Below are 17,536 nucleotides of genomic sequence, written 5' to 3'. Positions count from 1 at the left end.
CACTGGTCTACTAATTTAGTCACTTTGTCAAAGAATGAAATAAGATTGGTTTGGCATGATCTGTATTTAACAAACCCATGCTGGCTATGAGTTATAACTTTTATTTGTTTCTAGACGTTCACAGATCTGTTTTTTAATTATTTTTTCCAGTATCTTCTCAAGTATTGATGCTAGGCTGATTGGTCTGTAGTTTTTTGTTGTTGTTTTTTTCTTTCCTTTTTTGAAGATGTGAACCACATCAGCTCTTTCAATTCATGGTAGATTCTGTCTCACATCTGAATAGAAATACAATTTGTACAGTCAGATGTACAAATAGGCCATTTCTCCAAATATAAGTTTTTTGAGGCAAATAGAGATACTGTTACCCATATCTTTAGTCTAATTCTTAGTGGCATTTCTCTGCCAATTGCTGCAAATAGACTGAAATTGGTTACCAGTAAGTGCAGAGTTCATACATGGCAGTGAGACTTAAACTGTAAAAAGCTCCCTTTGAATCTCTTGCTCACTGCTATAAAACAATACAGCACCCAATTTTCTAAAGGCAAACTGCTTCATTTAGAGGAGCTCTTACCTTAAATCAATGTTTCCTCATTTGATTTAGTACATGCACATCAAATTGCTTTTTAATGCAAGCTTTATACTAATTTTCTTCTAGTTTCTATCCTTGACAGAAAACAATAAAGTTAGGGAGCAGAAGAATAGAAATGGAGAAGAATAATATGAAAAATATAAATGGTATAGTAATCTGGAAAAAAATACTGGTCCGGCCAATCAGTGGCACCACTTGACCCACGTTTTCTAAAATCGGAATTCCAAAATACAAGTAGCCATGTAGAATTGTAAGTCAGCTATGGCATTGCAGGAACACAAAGTATAAAACTTACTTCTTCCAACATTTAAATCTTGAAAGCTGGCTGTGCTGCTTTATATTGTATGTTTTATTTAGAGGAACTCTCAAGTGCTAGAAATGCCCTAGTTACAGAACCCAGCTAGATTGCCACACTGCATACTTTGTTTCAATTATATTTCAACAAGATGAAACCTTGAGCTAGGTTAGAATTAATTTAACTCTCGGGGGAACACATTCCTCTGCAAAATGGCATGGTTTGCAATTTGGAGGTTCTGCAAACTTGCAACTCTTGCTTGAATAGCAGTTGGAGGTCCTGGCCAGGAGACATTTTGGCCATTTTCACTGATAGAGCAGCTACAACTGTTTCTAGAGAAGATGCTATGTCAGTGATTCCTATCCTTATCACTTCAAAGGTGTATTACTGTACTTGGGTCTGCTTGTGAAGACTACTTGGCAATTGGTTCAATATTTATCAGGAGAATATCAGTATTGTGGGAGGTACATTTGCTGCTAGTTTCTGGGTACACTTCAGAGAGTTGCCATTACAACTTTTTGGTTCAGATTCTTGTTTCCTCTCCAAATAGCATCTTCCTATCCTGTGCATTCTGTGCAGGAAGAGTTGGTGAACATTCATTCCTACCACTGGTCGGGAGGACAGCAAGCCTTTTCTGTGGTTGCCGAACCTAACAGATTTCTTTGTCCTCCCCTAGATAAATAGATGTCTCATACCAATCATCTGTTAGGAAAGAGATGAAAACTATTGTCTTGGAACATAAATTTGGAATCAGAGTAATTGTTACTTGCTGTGTCTGGCAGTTGTGTTACTTTATGGTTTTTATGTTGATTCTTGGACTTTATGTCTTTTCTGATACTGTTGTGAGTTGTAGTTTTGTCATCTGCCTGGAGTTGTGAAATAAACAATAAATAGGGAAATGTTGTGTAAATTCAGATATACACTATAACATACTATAATGCAAGCAGATATATAAATCCTTGAAACTATGGGTAACATTATTAGGTCTTAAAATTAAAATTAATTGCTGATTATATATTTAATATAGTATAATGACATGCCCTAGAATGTCATTCATCTTTTGCTTCATACAATTAGAGTGCTGTCATTTTCAATTTCACTGGATTGAAATAGTTTTGACTGCAGTAATATTTGGGAAATATAATGGTATATAAAAAGCTTATGAAATAAGAAAATGCTCAAAATAGGTTCTTGTTTCAAATCCGATGTTTGGGGAAATTGCAGGTCCTTACCCTGATACTTGCAAAAAAGATCTGCAAAAATAGTATGTTAGGGATGCACCTGAAATATATTTTGTTTCAAACTTGGGACAAACTGTTCTTTCCAAGCGTATTTATTTTACAGGATAAAGATAGAAAAATAGTTTAATGTCTATAATCCAATGGAACAAAATAAAATGAGAGGTTGAAGAAAAAACTTATTTCCTTTTTTTCACTTCCAGGTTACAAAAATGAAAGAAATGGTAATCCATGTCAATTGATATCTCTCATCCAACCTATAAAAAAACTGTACAAAGTTATTAGTTTAGTGCTATGTTCAAAATTGGATAAAGTGTGGCTATTCTTAATATGGCTTATTGAAGGAACCAAATTTCATAAATCATGATTGAATTTTATTATAGGGTAATATGAAATTTGATTCCTTCAAAAAGCCATATTTAATAGAAGCAGAATTTAAGTTGGAAGTAATATTGTACTCTCTTCTGATAGCCATACCGGAAGACTATGTAAATTGCTTATTCTTATGCTTATAGCACCTAATGAATCCTCGATTTTTAGTTATAGTTCCATATGAAGTCCAAATTGACGAAATATAATTAATGATTGAATTTTCAAATCAACCTATCACAGAATTGGGATCACAAACTATAATTACATTAATAACATAATTTGTACTGCTGGATGGAAAATTAAAGATGGAAAAATTAAAGTAGACAAGATATTCAAATGCTTCAGTGATTTGGTGTACTATCTTCAACCACTGGTTTTATTAAAGTAATATAAATGAGTCCTATCAAACACAATATTGGACTTTCATATTGCATATTCTTGCTTCCTCTGGTATAGTTATATACCAAGACTTGAAACTTCTTCCATTTTAGATTAATTGCAGTTTGTGGCCAAAACTGGACAAAATTTCTATGTAATGTTAACTATGCTTTATTGAAGCAAGCCAGTTTTAAGTTATAGTTTGGCATTGGGTTTTTTTTAATTGACTAAGTTAAAATTAACTGTATTTAGTGTTCAAATGAAAGCATAGTCTGAAGCCCATTGAATGAAATTATAATTGTTAGGTGTATCAAGTGATTAAGTTTCTGCATATTTTTTTAAAAAAATTCACTTTTAAACTATTTCACTTTTATTTGAGACAAAGCCAGTAAAAGCTCATTCTGGGTTAAAGCTGCATGACATAATTTCTTGTGGATTTAATAATGGGTAGATATTTTAAGAAGTGGTACAGAGGAGCTTGTATTTATAGAAATTAACTTTCTTCTGTATATTCAGGAATTTTCCTTTAATAAACGTCATGGATGGGAATATTTTTTTTCTGGATAGGCAAGGTAAAACATGATGGCATCTTTCTTGCCTGTAGCAGAAACATTTTCTGTCTGAATGGATTTCATCCATGCATGAATGCTTTTTCAAGAAAGTAGGTCTTGTGCCAGCAAGGTGAGATAGAGTATTTTTCCACTAAAAATTTTCAATTTCTAGATATGCATTGCTTGATTAAATTAAATGAATGTAATATAAAATAGGCTTTGGGAAAAATAAGATGTGTTTTTTGTTCTGATAATTAACTTTATAAAATGTGTATGCATATACTTCTTTGGACATAATTAAAATATGTGCTGCCGGTATCAGTATCTTCATTTTTTCTTAAAATTATGTGCGGAAAATCTCAACTTTTCTCTATCTAACCTTTCCTCTTCACCTTTCATAAAGAGTCAGGATTGATCTTAGTATTTCCCAGAATGTGCTGACAATCATTCCCCATATATATTCAGACAACAAGGTTGTTTTGTTTAAAGCCACGTTTCCTGATGATTGAATTAACAGCGGCAACCTAAGTTGCAGCTTCCAGTAAGTGAGTGATTGCTTGTATATTTATTTAATATTTATCTATTTGCCATGACAGTGTTACCTGCACAAGATCTTCTGATTAAATGGCATATTAAATAAATATGCCTTGCTTTCATAAGCATTATAGAAATTCCTTAAATTTCTTGAGCAATTAACGTTTATAGAAGTACAGGTAGTCCTTGATGTATGATAACAATTGGGATCAAATTTTTCACTGCTAAAAGTTGTGATCATCAAGCACAATGTCATATGACTGCATTACTTAGCAACAGTACTCCCAACATTCTCCATTGCCATTGCTAAGTAAATTCCACTGTTTATAAGTACCCACCCCAATTTAAGTCAATCAGGGCTTGGTTCCTCCCACTCTCAAGCCTCAGTAAAGTAAGGGACAAACTCCAACCCACCCACCCCCTTATCTCACCACTATCCCTACCCATTTAGCCATCCTCCATCCTGCCTTGTGGGGCAACAAGAAGCCCCAAAATTGACGCTGGGGCTACCTGCTACACTATGGCTCAGAGCTGTAGTGGGATTCAAATCCCGTCGCTACCGATTTACTTGTGGGAGTGTGCGCAAGCTTCTGCGGAAGCTCAGAGATGTCTTGGTGGGTGGCTGGAGCCTCCCGCCACAGCCGCTACTGGTTCGCCTGATCCGAAGTGAACCAGTAACAACCCACCACTAGCTCAGAGGCTTCTTAGCCTGCCCTGGACTGCAAGAAGGCCTTGGCCCACAGTCCGACACAAAACTGCAGTCACCTTTGAAGCCTCAGCTATCCAGCTCAGCATTCCAGCACAATGTGGCTGCACCCTGGCAAGCCTCAGCAGCACAGCACAAAGCTGCAGCATTCCAGAAAGCCCCAACAGCATGGCCCCAGGAAGCCGAGACAGCCCAGCTGCCCTCACTGACTGTCACCCCAGCTGCCCTTCACCGTCTTCTTGCTTCTACTGAGGTATACTGCCATGGCCCTTTACCAGGCAGCTGCTCACCACCTGAGACCATTTTGCCCTAGGTGTCACAAGGAAACTGCCGGGCATGACCTTGGGAAGAAAGCTTCATGTGCCAGCAGCTGCCTCACCAAAGGCCAGGGCAGGCATGCTTGGTCACCGTGGAAACAAGATGGCAAAAGTTGCCTAGATTGATGAGCCACAGAGTGCAGGGAGTCCAAATGGCATAAATTGAGGGAAGGTAGGTGGGGGAAAGTTGAAGTGTCCATACAGTCTTAAGTAAATGCAGACTACTAAGCACCCAAATTTTGACCTCCAGGGTGCTGCAAGGGCTGTAACTTCAGGGATAGGTCATAAGTCCCTTTGTTCAGCATTGTTGTAACTTGAAATGGTTGCTGAATTAATGGTTGTAAGTCAAGGACTACCTGTAACCAGAAGCAGCTGGCAGTTCTGTCTAGTAGCTAGTGGTACCTAGTGATTAAGGTACCTGGCTAGAAAGAAAAAGACCGTGAGTTCAAGTCCCACCTTAGCCATGAAAACCAGCTATGTGACTTTGGTCAGTCACTGGTCCAAGGTCATTTTACTTCACAGCCCAACTGATCTCACAGGGTTATTGTGGGGAAAATAGGAGGAGGAAGGTGTGATGGATGTGTTCACTGCACACATTGGGTTATTTGTGAAAATAATAAAAGGCAGAATATAAATTAAATACTTGTAAATAGAGATGTCTAAATAAATAAAAATGGATTACTTCCTGATTTTCATCAACTTCTCTATAATACTAATACTAGTACATAATACTAAGTTCAGTAGAAAAAATTTTTGTACAAAGGTACTAGTTTTAAATATTAGCATTTGTTGTTGACAGTTATTTTTCATTTTTGGCCTTAAAACAGTAGAAATTTGGTTCTAATATAAGACTGAATGTTTAGTAATAAATGAAATTTAGAGAAAATATTTACAGAATTTCATACTTAATATTTACTGTAAAATATTTACAGTATGAAATTCTAAATTCTACTGTTCAAATCATATGATGGGCACCTGGCAATATTGTATTTTGCCTTGCTACTCACGAAATGACCTTATACATACAACCACTTTTATTATTGTATGGTTAGGATAACAAAGATTGTATCCCAATGGTTGGCAAATAGCAAAAATGCATATATAATCCTCATCTCACTAGCAAAGTGCATCTAATAAGACTTATCCTTCCTCTTCCCCCATACACACCCATACACCAGGGGTGGGTTCTACTTACCTTTACTACAGGTTCGCAGCGCAGAAGTGTTTTGATAATTTTGAGGTTGGTGGGCGGAGCCTCCCGCCGGTTTTACTACTGGTTCTATAGAACCGGTGCAAACCGGGGGCAACCCACCACTGCCACACATCCCATGCTCTGAATTTATTTAAGGACAAATTAGCTAAAAGCCTAACTAGCTTTCTGCTGTGCATTCATTCTTAACAAATTACAATCAGGAATTATTAAAGGTGTGGTACCACTCCATGTGACATTAATAAAAATCTGCCAGGATACATTGATTCCAGAAACTGGAAAACGTATTATTAGGAATTGCATAGTAGATCAAACTTTTGATATCTTAATATTACACAAGATTCAATATTCCTTTTGTTCACTAGGCTCCAGACAGTATATGTTAAAATACGTAGTACAAGCACATAATTTATCTTCCCAATCATTTATCATTTACCTTCCCAATATGCAAATCAGTTACCTTCCCAATATGCAAATCATTTACCTTCCCAATATGCAAAAATCATTTAGGACATATATAATAACATACCAAATACAAGGCTCTTCGTGATATTTGGAAGTTACAACAGACTTCCCCAGGGCTACTTACAACCCAGATTCAAAGTTGTGACAGCCCTCCCCCCACCCATTGCCATGTGAGTGAATTTGAGTGCTTGGCAACTGGCATGCATTTACGGCCATTTGCAGCACCCTACAGTCATATGATCACAGTTTATGATGTTTTTCCCAGAAGCCAGTGTTTATTTGTGGTTTGTGGCAAAAAAAATCCCTTGTGGACATCAGATTTGCTTAACAACCACTGCGTTTACTTAGCTACTGTGATGTACTTAACGATCACCACAAAAAAGATTGTAAAAGAGATGTGGTCATGTAGCAAACTGCTTAACGACTGGCATTTCTTACTAATGTTATTCCATTTGTAAATCAAAGTCTATCTGTAATTTGATTATGAATTACTATTTGTATTACAAGCTATATTCCTGTTCCATGAACTGATATATTCTGGAATCTAGAATTTTCTACTTGCTGATCTAAAAAAAATGCAGCTAGTCTTCGATCTATGTCTACAATTGGGACCAGAATTTCTGTTGCTAAACAAGGCAGTTTTTAAGTGAGTTGCACCCAATTTTACCAACTTTTTTATTATGGTTATTAAGTGAACTACTCAAGTTTAGTGAATCACTCAATCACTAAGTGAAGAATGGGCTGGAAGGGCACAAATAGCAATCACATGACTCCAGGACACTGCAACCATTGTAACCATTGTAAGTACATGCTGGTTGCCAAGAGCTGAATTTTGAACACATGACTATGGTAATGCTGCAATGCTTGTAAATGCAAGAACCAATTGTAAGTCACTTTTTTTCAATTCTGTTTTTTCAACTTCCCATGATTACTAAATGAATGTTGTAGGTCGATGTATATTTTTCTCATTCATTATTTTCACATGTGTTTTCAGTACAGGTCTTCCTTGACTTCTGAGTGGTCACTTAGTGACTGTACGAAATTACAACATGCTCCTCAAGGGTGATTTATGACCCAAAATTACAGCCTGTTGGGAATTGGGGATGACAGGAGATAGGCAGGGCCAGGGCACTGTAGCATCTTTGCAGTTTGTTGTAGGCGTGAATGATGTGGGGGCACTGCAGCCACTGTAATTTCAGGACCTGCTCATAAATAGTTTTTGGGGGGTCCACCATAGTTTTGAATGATCACAAAACAATCTTGGACTACTTGTATTATATTCTCAAATGGTCTAAAATCCCTGATTTCAAAAGTATAGACAGGTGTATGTTGCTTTCACTTAGTGCAGTATTAGAGTTCAAAATGCAGAATGTATTTTTCTATATGTACATATTTAATCTTACATTGATGTCTGAATTTTTTTTCTTCTACCTACATCAACTCCATCTAATCTGCTGTTACAGTTTTAGTCAGCTGTGATTCCATTTTTTTTAGTTAGTATGTTGCATATAGTGTTCCTAAGTGTTTATCTCAACAACCTCTTACATTTCATCTCACGCTGTATATTAATGCTAGGTACCATAAACAGAGAGATGTAAAAAAAATACTTCATTAAAACGTGAGCCTTGTATTATACTTATACTTAATCTGCTTTAGAAAGAAGTGCTAACAAATTTTGATTGAGTCTCACATTGATTTTTTCTATAATAAGAACACATTGCATATGGTACATGAAATATATCTAATTTTAATTTTTAGCCTTGACCAATATGATTATGAAATCCAGTTCCAGAACATATCATAGTTATGCCTGTTTGCACTCAGAATCTATATAAAGGTTCTATGTATGTATATATGTATGCATTATTGTTATTCCAGTCAGTCGTGTCTAATTCTCGGAAAGTACCTGGGCAAGTCAGACAAGTTCCTGCAATTTTCTTGGCAAGATTTTTCAGAAATAGTTATCAATTACCTCCTGCCTTGGGCTGAGAGAAAGTTGACTGGCCAATGGCCATCCAACTAGTTTTATGCTTAAACTGGACTAGGACTCATGGTCTCGTGATTTCTAATTTGGTGCCTTAACCACTACACTAAACTGACTCTCAATTTATAAATTATACCATGTTTATATCATGTGAAGAATATTTAGTACCCAAATATATATTTTATGTGAAGAATATTAAGTACAGCCCACCCACCCCAGTTTTCTCTCTGTCGGTTAAAAATGGAATTCTGTTGCTTGTAGGCCTGATAAAATGTATTCATAAGTAGTAGATTAAATTTGGGTTTTTTGCATTGTTATTTTGGCATCTGTCTTTACCAGAATTCTCTTCTGCTTGTGTAGAGGGTCACCTAATGACTCAATGAGTATGGAAACAGGTTGGGAAAGAAGGTATTGAAAGAAATAAGTTTAAAGTATTATGACTTTTTTATTTTATAGTGTAATTTATGGCATTCTTTCTGGGCAAATATCTAGCAATCCTAAATTTAGTTCAGTAGATCCAGTGTTCAAGGAATTTGTTCCGTTTGCAGTTTTTTATGGGCATATTCTTCACTTCATTGAAGCTGTTCATAATACTCCAGTAGCATTAGAAATAGGACATTTGCCATGGAGACTATTATTTGTGTGTCTGTTTTACCCAGCTTTTCAGACAAAAACAAAGAGTTGTAAGACTAGAAATAGAGAACTATCCTTGTCCTGAGGCTCCTGAGGCCTGGAAAAAACAGGACATAAAAAGGGAGGAAGGGACAGAAAGAGAGGAAAAAGCACACCAGATCTTAGTTTTTGTAATCAAAGAAATAAATTGAAATAAAGATCCATTTAATGCAGTTTGGGCATGTCTTTTCTAACAAATGCAGATATTGTTTAAACAGAGCTTTTTTCCATTTGAAATACTATACATCTTGCTTATTTGTTTTATGGAAGTAGATATAGTCTTTTCCATTTAATGTCAAAATTATTGCATGACAGTTTATATTACTATTCACATTTGGAAACATTTATGGTAGATTCATTCTGCGTTCCTTTCTCAATGTCTTTGTGATTTTAAAACATCAGGCAACTTGACATTTTAAATTTTAAAATGTACACAAAATATTTTTTAAAAATTATTTCCTCAGCAACTTTGGAAGCATTATGCATTGATTATATGCTTTCTGATAAAATCTCAATAATACTTTACCTTCAGGAGATTTGCTTTATATTTTTAAACTCATCACACCTTGTGATAAAAACTGTGATCAACTATGCAAATATACGATCAGATATAGTAGCCTGCTTTTATGCAAAATTATAAGTTGATATGTGTGGGTGGATTTGTTTATTTTAATTGCTACTTAATGTATATGTTTTGTTTAATGACTGAATTTCTATAGCTGGAATAAATGATGATAGGGTATTATATTCTTCATCCTGGACAGAGCCTATTTGTGTGGTGATTGTGAATTGACTGATTTAATGGCACATAACCATTCAGTTAGTACTGTATTAAGTTTCTCTGAGTTGTTTTTTGAATAATTGGAGGGAAATAATTATCTCATGGGATTTCTGGAAGCATCTGTGTGAAATGAGATACTGGATTCATAGGTATTGCTTAGCAGAACTGCTGGTAGGTATTATTAGTATCATTCTTTGTTATTAAGCTTCCTAGTAGAGATATCCTTCTAAAAGCATGTTATGCTAACTTATAGAAAATTTATTACAAGTCTACACATTCCTTACTATTAGAGTGATATATCACTTATAGAGCTTGTAATACAGAGTATCTGTAGCTGAAACAACGGCTACAATTTTGGCAAATTTTTGAATTATACAGATATAGGAAATAAGTTGGAGGAGGGCCTTTATTTTTTTTTAAAAGGGTCAAATAAACTTTTATCTTAAAAGCCATTTTACTCTGCATGTTGTCCAAATCACAAATTTAAGATACATCATATAGCTGATCATAATTACATTACCACCTCAGTCCCATAAATGTTTACAACAGATAAAAAGGAAGGCATCTGAAGAAATGTTACTTAAAATTATTGATAGTTACAAGATTTTTATAAACAATGTTTAAAATCTGAATTAAAAGCTGAAATGATTGAAAAGATGTTGAGGGCTGTATCTATTTTCTCTCTGATAAATCAATGTTTTGGTGTGGTCATGATCATAGCAGCCATTTTGAATTGCCACAATTTGTTCTCAAATATGTTAATGTGATTCTAGAACAATACTTGTAAAGATATCCTATACAACTTTTCATTGGACAAATGATTTAACTATGTGCGAACCTTAAAAAAATGTATTCCTAAATGTAATTCTATGATGCCCAGGCAGCTAAAAGGAAAAAATGTAATTTCTTGATCATAGTTGGGAGAGAAAAACCGGTTGTAATATCATTTTCCAATGGATCATTTCTAACTTGATCTCCCATATATGGCTGTCATAGGTGATCCTTCTGGGATTGTACATTCGTAATAGTGTGGCTCATATGATCATTGGAATGCTGCAAGTTTATCACTGGTAATGAGCCACGAAGGGAGTAATCAGTATGCATATTGTATTTTGAGAAAATTGCTGATCTCTTTTTATTTTCCATCTGCTCAAAACAGAGCTTTTTTAGACCTACATTTTATATCAGTATGTTTAGGTGTCCCTAACTGTCTTTAACTTGTCAGTGCAGCTGAGTTATCAATAGCATAACACAAATTATGATTTGCAAATCAGTTTTAATTTCTGATGTAGTATACTAGTATAACAGAACTGTTTTCAATTTGAGGGTAGTATCATGATTAAGAAGTAGACTTGCACATATATCTGATCTTTATGTAAACTAATTATCTTCCTTTACATTATTTTTGATTGGTATCAATGCTTACTTAATATTACACACGCTTTACAGTGATTTTAAAATTCTACTGTTTATTTCATTAGTATCAGTTTTGGCACATGTTTAGTAAAGTGATGCTTTTGAATGCTATGGCACGCCCCCCCCCAAACACACACACATTTTATGATATATTTGAGGATATTGGTGATTCTTAGAAGTAAACACTGCAACAGATACTTTATGCATTTGTTTCTACTTGAAATCCTGTAACTAATGCTGAAAGAGTTATAGCTGATAGATACTCTGTCATTTTTTTTCTTTTTCAGATTTTATACATTCAGGGGTTTTTATATTTTCAAACAAGCTTTCCTTTCATGCTTAAATGGATATTGAAAAGTTATTTACAAATAAATGGTCAAAACACATTTCAGAAGTTTTATTTTCATTCATGTTTCCCTGGATATGTTCTTTGTGTACTTATTTGACCTCCAAATTCTAACATTAACATATTAATGACTTTTCTAACTGTACTGCAATTGTTACCCAAATTCTGAGTGAAGTATACCTAACATAAAGATAGGTAGGTAGGTAGATACTGGCAGATACTGGTAGATAGATACCGGTAGATAGATACCAGTAGATATTAAGTAGAACTAAGCAACATGGTTAAGAAAAAAAGTTTGCATTGTATAAAATAGTTTCAAAATTTTTGAAAACTGCCCTGCACCATGTACTGTAATCATATCCAATGAAGGAAGGAAAGAAAGAATAGAGAACCTGCTTGAGCAAATCTGTAAAATTTACATGTTTAAAAAACCAAATCATTGTTTTGTCAGAATTGACATGATTTTATTTTTCTACGAATGCCAAATTTTTGGAGATTGTAAATGGCCTGTTAAAAGGATATAGACCTAAACATTCTTTTTAAAAATTAATTATAGAGAGGAATGTGGTTTGAGATGGTGAGATTGGAACCAGAGATGTAGAGGTCAGATAGAACTAATTAGACAGACAGACAGACAGACACATTTAGCAGATTTATCCCAGTCTCAAAGCTAGGTTAAAAAAATGGCTGCAAGTCCATTAATTTGAAAAGGTGGGAGGAAAGGCTGAAGATTTAACCCTAGGGCTGGCCTATATAGAGAGCTGTTCATTACACAGATTTACTACATGTGACTTTATTCTTGTCTGCAGTAAAGCATCATATTTAATCATGTCAAGTCTGAAGTTTCTGTTGTTTGCTAGTTATAGAATGCAAGATTGAGTTTCCGGATAATATAGATACTGCCATGCTGTGTGAAGCCTGACAGCAAAAGTCAAACGGGGGTGGGGAATGACTTTTAATCTTTTTGTGAGTACTACCATTTTTGATGATGAAAGAGTAAGTTGAAAAAGATATAAATATAATAGATGTTCTAATACAAATATACATTTTGATTAAATTTAAATTCATGTGAAGGCTTTCCAAAAAGTGGCATATTTTTCTGTTCACATATTTTTATTTCGGTAGAGCTGTAGTGTTTTCTCTTATCCCCCGCATTGCAGTTAAATATTGGCTATATTTAAAATGTGAATGTGTTGGCAGAAAGTTTTATCTTAAACCAGGATAAATGCAAAAAATTTTGTAGCTTTGCTCCATTATTTGATTGATGTGATTTATATTTCACCTTTCTGTATTCCTACGCAGGATTTACTAAGGTAGCTAGATCAATGATCAGAGTTAACACAAGACAACATCCTGTACTTTTGTGTAACAGTTCTTATTTCCATCAAGATATTGTTATGCCTTAAAAAGCACTACCTTTCTTTTCTTTTTCTTCTTCTTCTTTTTTTTAGTGGCCAGTTTGCAATAGTAAGAAAATGCCGTGAGAAGACCACTGGGGCACAATATGCTGCAAAATTCATTAAAAAACGGAGAACAAAATCCAGTCGTCGAGGAGTGAGTCGCGAAGATATTGAACGAGAAGTAAACATATTAAAAGAAATCCAGCATCCCAATGTGATCACACTCCATGATGTCTATGAAAGTAAAATGGATGTAATTCTTATATTGGAACTGTAAGTAATGTTTAAGTTGTTTGAAATGACCATTTTGGAAATGAAGCTTTTGTATCAGTTTTGAAAATAAGGATTATCCCCTCTCCTCCCTCCTTCCCACTCCCAATAATTATCTTTGCATTGGGAGGTTCATTCTACATTTGTTCATAAGAATAGAATAAACAGTTGAAAATAAAAGGCATTTTTTTGCAGGGATCTTTGTCTTCATGTGCTGTAAAGCGTGAATACCTTTGAAAATTAATCCTGAAGATTATCTGCTTGGAAAGACCTGAGCCTGTTGAATTTTAACTTTTAATAGTGCCTGTTTCTTTTTTGATCCATCTACCTTTTTCTCTCATTAATATCCAGTTTTTTCCTCGCCTTTCCTTCCCCCCACCCTCCCGCCACCACTTCTGTTTTCTTCCTTTCCCTGCTTTTTATTTTTATTTCTTTCTCAACTGTTCTTATATAAAAGGGAATGAAACGTCTCTGATAGAGAAGTATGTGTGGAGGAGAATAGTTGGTATAAGCAGATGGGGACCAATTGTTTGTGTAAATAGCTTACCATATTTAAAGATCATTAATTTTAGTTAACAGTTAATATAGGGGCTTTTGTTTTGCATTTCTTTCTTCTGCAGACAAAAATGACAATACATGCTTTTGTGGAATAGCAGGAGTAGAATTTTCTAGATTTAGTATAGCTGGTATTGTCAATCCAGGGGAAGGATTGACAATATATCAAATAAATCAGTGAATTTCTGAAAACTGGGTTTCATTTTGAAGATCACTGCGCTCATTCTACCAAAGCAATGTTGGAAGCAATATTCCTTGCCTTAAATCAGCATCTTTTAAAATGCTGCAAATCATTTGCGGACTGTAAATTATGTTTGTGCTTTCTTTTTCTCAGCACAGGCAACTTGAGCTACAGCCACAGCCTGTTTTATTTCCCTTCCAGCTTGATTCTTTAAAATCCCTTCTTCCACTCTTAACTTTTCCTTTTCCTTAGTGTGAACTGCTTCTCCTTTCTTCATCCCCACTGTAATTCCTTCTGCAAGAGCAAAACCTCAAGTTCGTTAAAGTGCTGTTCTTGGCTGAGCAGCCTGAAAGCAAGACTCAGTGACATATTTTTCTTTTTCACAAACACGAGACCAGTTTTTTTCCACAGTATTCCCTTGTGCTTTTTGTTCATTCGCTGAACTATAAAAGCCTATCTGAGCAAAACAAGAGAGCCAGATATTCTTAAGGTCTGAATGGCATAAGGAAGCAACTTGTTCATTTCTGACATATACATTGGAAATGTACCTCATCAGTTTTCTTTTTCAAAATCTGCTGGAAACATAAAGCTATAATTCTTAGAACTATAACAGTTCTGTTATCATATGATGCAACAGTATGATGCTGTGGGATCAGGTTACCCATACTTAGCAGTATGTGGTGTTCTAATAAACAGAAATCAATTCTATTAAAGAATATCAATTAATAGTTTTGCAAATCTTCCAGTGAAGCGTTGCTGATAAATGAAGCACCCTGCTGGATCTGTTCCTTGAAGCTGCCACAGCCACTTGAAGCTTGCTATGTTGGTTTTGAGGACCTGCCAAGCTTTAGAGCACTTAATCGAATGATCTATACAGTTCTAGAGTAGAATAGAAAACGTTTAACTTGAACATTTGTTCCCACTAATGCATGTTCTTGTAATTATTGGCTAATTCTCAGCAGTTATGAACAAACTAGAAAATGTCATGTTACTTTTTAAAGAGTGAAGAACAAATGAATTAACATTACGTGAAAAAAATTCCAGTGCATTTAAGTATACAGTCAGAATATTCACACCTGTAGAGGGCATATCATCAGAAATAAGATTTTATGAGAGACTGACTGTCAGAAGTTTAACTTGACTGCCAGATTTTTAATATTGATGTTTTAAATATATTTATGCTGTTTTATTATTATTGCTTTAATTGCTGATTCGGAGCCATCCAGAGTTTCATATGAAATGGGTGGCTATAGAAATGTTTTAAATTTTGTTTAAAAAATTTAAACAAAAATAATTTTGTAAAATTTCTGTTGATAATGGGTGTTTTTTTTTTTTAATTTTTAAGGATACTTCTAAGATTAAGTTGTTTGTTCTTTCTGTATTAGTTGTTAGCTTTTATAAATCTTGGCTACTCTCTTAACTTCAGAAGATTTGTCTGAAGTTGAAAGAACATTCTCCACTTAAGATGGATATTTAAAAAGGACATTCCATATGCTAATACAGGCAGGAGTTTTTGTTTTTAGTTTAGTTTAGAATACTTCTCATTCTCTTTTTAAGATTGAATGCTGTATGATTTATCATGTTTTCTTCTTGGAAAACAAATGGATGGGAGGGAGGGAGGGAGGGAGGGAGGGAGGGAGGAAGGAAGGAAGGAAGGAAGGAAGGAAGGAAGGAAGGAAGGAAGGAAGGAAGGAAGGAAGCCATCTTCCCATAAGAAAACTCAATGGGGAAGCTGGCAGGAAATCAGAAGTCATTCTCATTCCCAATGCTGACTCCTGGTCATGTTGTTTCTCTGTTTAGATAAAGAAATATCTTTGAAACGATGACCTAGTGGGACACGAGTTGTCTACTTTAAAATAGAAAAATCAGATCCTAGCTATTTATAAATGAAGGATAGCAATTCAAGATTGGTATTATAGTAGATATGAAAAGCAAGCTCTTCATGTCCAGGGTTAAAGAAATACTATGATTTTTTTTTTGTTGGATTTTAAATCTTTCCCTGCATTAGACCTCCAGTGATAGAAGGTATTATGCCAGTCTGAGAGCTTTCTTGGTTAGGAATTAATCCTCTTTTTTCCTTGCATGGAGAATTGGTTTGCACCTCCAAGCAACACTTTCAGATTGTTCTCTAGATTCCATTTAAATGGTGAACATGTAGTTGATAAAGCACGTCTTTTATAAATGACATCTATAATGTTCTTACATCCAATAGATAGAAGATAGCTTTAATACTTTACTTTACCAAGCAAGAAAAGGTTTTTAACATTTATCAAGCAAGAAAAAGTCTAGCAAATTTAAATCTTTCTATGAATAAATTATACAATGAGCTGATTTGCTAATATGAAAACCTATCATGTTAATCTAATCTTTGTTAATATTGCTGATTTTTCTGACTATTTTCAGTGAAAGTCCTTTTAATTTTGTTAAACCCACTGGGATTAAAAATCTCCATGGACAATTCTTTAGATAGTGCCTTAATTATTTAATTGGTTTATTAATAAAGGCATATAGTATGTTGGTGCTAATTCATTAAGAGAGATAATGCTGTTTTTCTACACTAATCTGTTTCACATTAAATGCTTAAGACCTATAATTATATCTTGTGGGATATAGTTTGTAATCCCAAAGGTTGGGTAACAGTTTGCTTGCTAAAAAAAAGAATTATTTTCTGGTATAATGTAATCCACTTTTCTTCCCAAAGAAAGAACGAAGCATCTTCTCGTTTGCTTTAACTGCTTTTATTTAATTGCCTTTATTTATGTGAGATCTTTAATTTAAAGATTAAAAACCTATTGGTTTTTAATCTTTATTTCATGTAAACTTACTATGGGCCTTCTGTGTTTCATTTATATAGAAAACTTAATAAGTATTTTGAGCCATTGCAATAAAATAAAGACATTTACCGTATTTTTTGGTCTATAAGATACACTCCCCCCCCCAAAAAAAAGTGGGTGGAAATGTCTGTGCGTCTTATAGAGCGAAAGTTGCCGAAGCTCTGCCCGCCCTCCAGCCCCCACCTCCCAACAATTTGCCTCCTTGCAGCAAACAGTCTGGTCAGCTTCAGCACAGCCTGATTTAGCATGAGCAGCTGATTGGCGGTTGGATCAGCCTCCCAGAATACCACCGATCAACTGTTCCAGGCTGCTGGAATCACTGCCATCACCTATTGCCGCCTTCACGTGTCCCATTTTTGGTCGTTCACCACTGAACCGGCCGAAAACAGGACATGTGGAAGCCGAAAATGGGGCACACGGAGGCGGCGATCAGCAGCAACAA

The 17,536-nt window shown here is 35.0% G+C and overlaps 1 protein-coding gene and 1 long non-coding RNA gene across 5 annotated transcripts in view; one reads left to right on the top strand and one right to left on the bottom strand.

Moving 5' to 3' along the window:
- Positions 1–17,536, top strand: part of DAPK1 (death associated protein kinase 1) — a 73,649-nt gene that overhangs the window by 7,787 nt on the left and 48,326 nt on the right. For all 4 annotated transcript variants that reach the window (XM_034410106.3, XM_087888256.1, XM_087888255.1 and 1 more), the window contains exon 3: positions 13,306–13,527. In XM_034410106.3, coding sequence (XP_034265997.1) covers positions 13,306–13,527 — 222 coding nt within the window. The remainder of the gene's footprint in view (positions 1–13,305; positions 13,528–17,536) is intronic.
- Positions 90–8,850, bottom strand: LOC132711399 (uncharacterized). The gene is made up of 3 exons (XR_015732736.1): positions 4,723–8,850; positions 885–1,750; positions 90–275 (listed from the first exon to the last, which is right to left on the bottom strand). It is a non-coding gene; the product is annotated as an uncharacterized LOC132711399 (long non-coding RNA).

This window comes from Pantherophis guttatus, chromosome 2 (genome assembly GCF_059756535.1).
Source record: "Pantherophis guttatus breed Tessera chromosome 2, ASM5975653v1, whole genome shotgun sequence".
In the NCBI taxonomy this organism is placed as follows: Eukaryota; Metazoa; Chordata; class Lepidosauria; order Squamata; family Colubridae; genus Pantherophis; species Pantherophis guttatus.
This window is presented reverse-complemented; position numbering and strand designations above follow the sequence as displayed.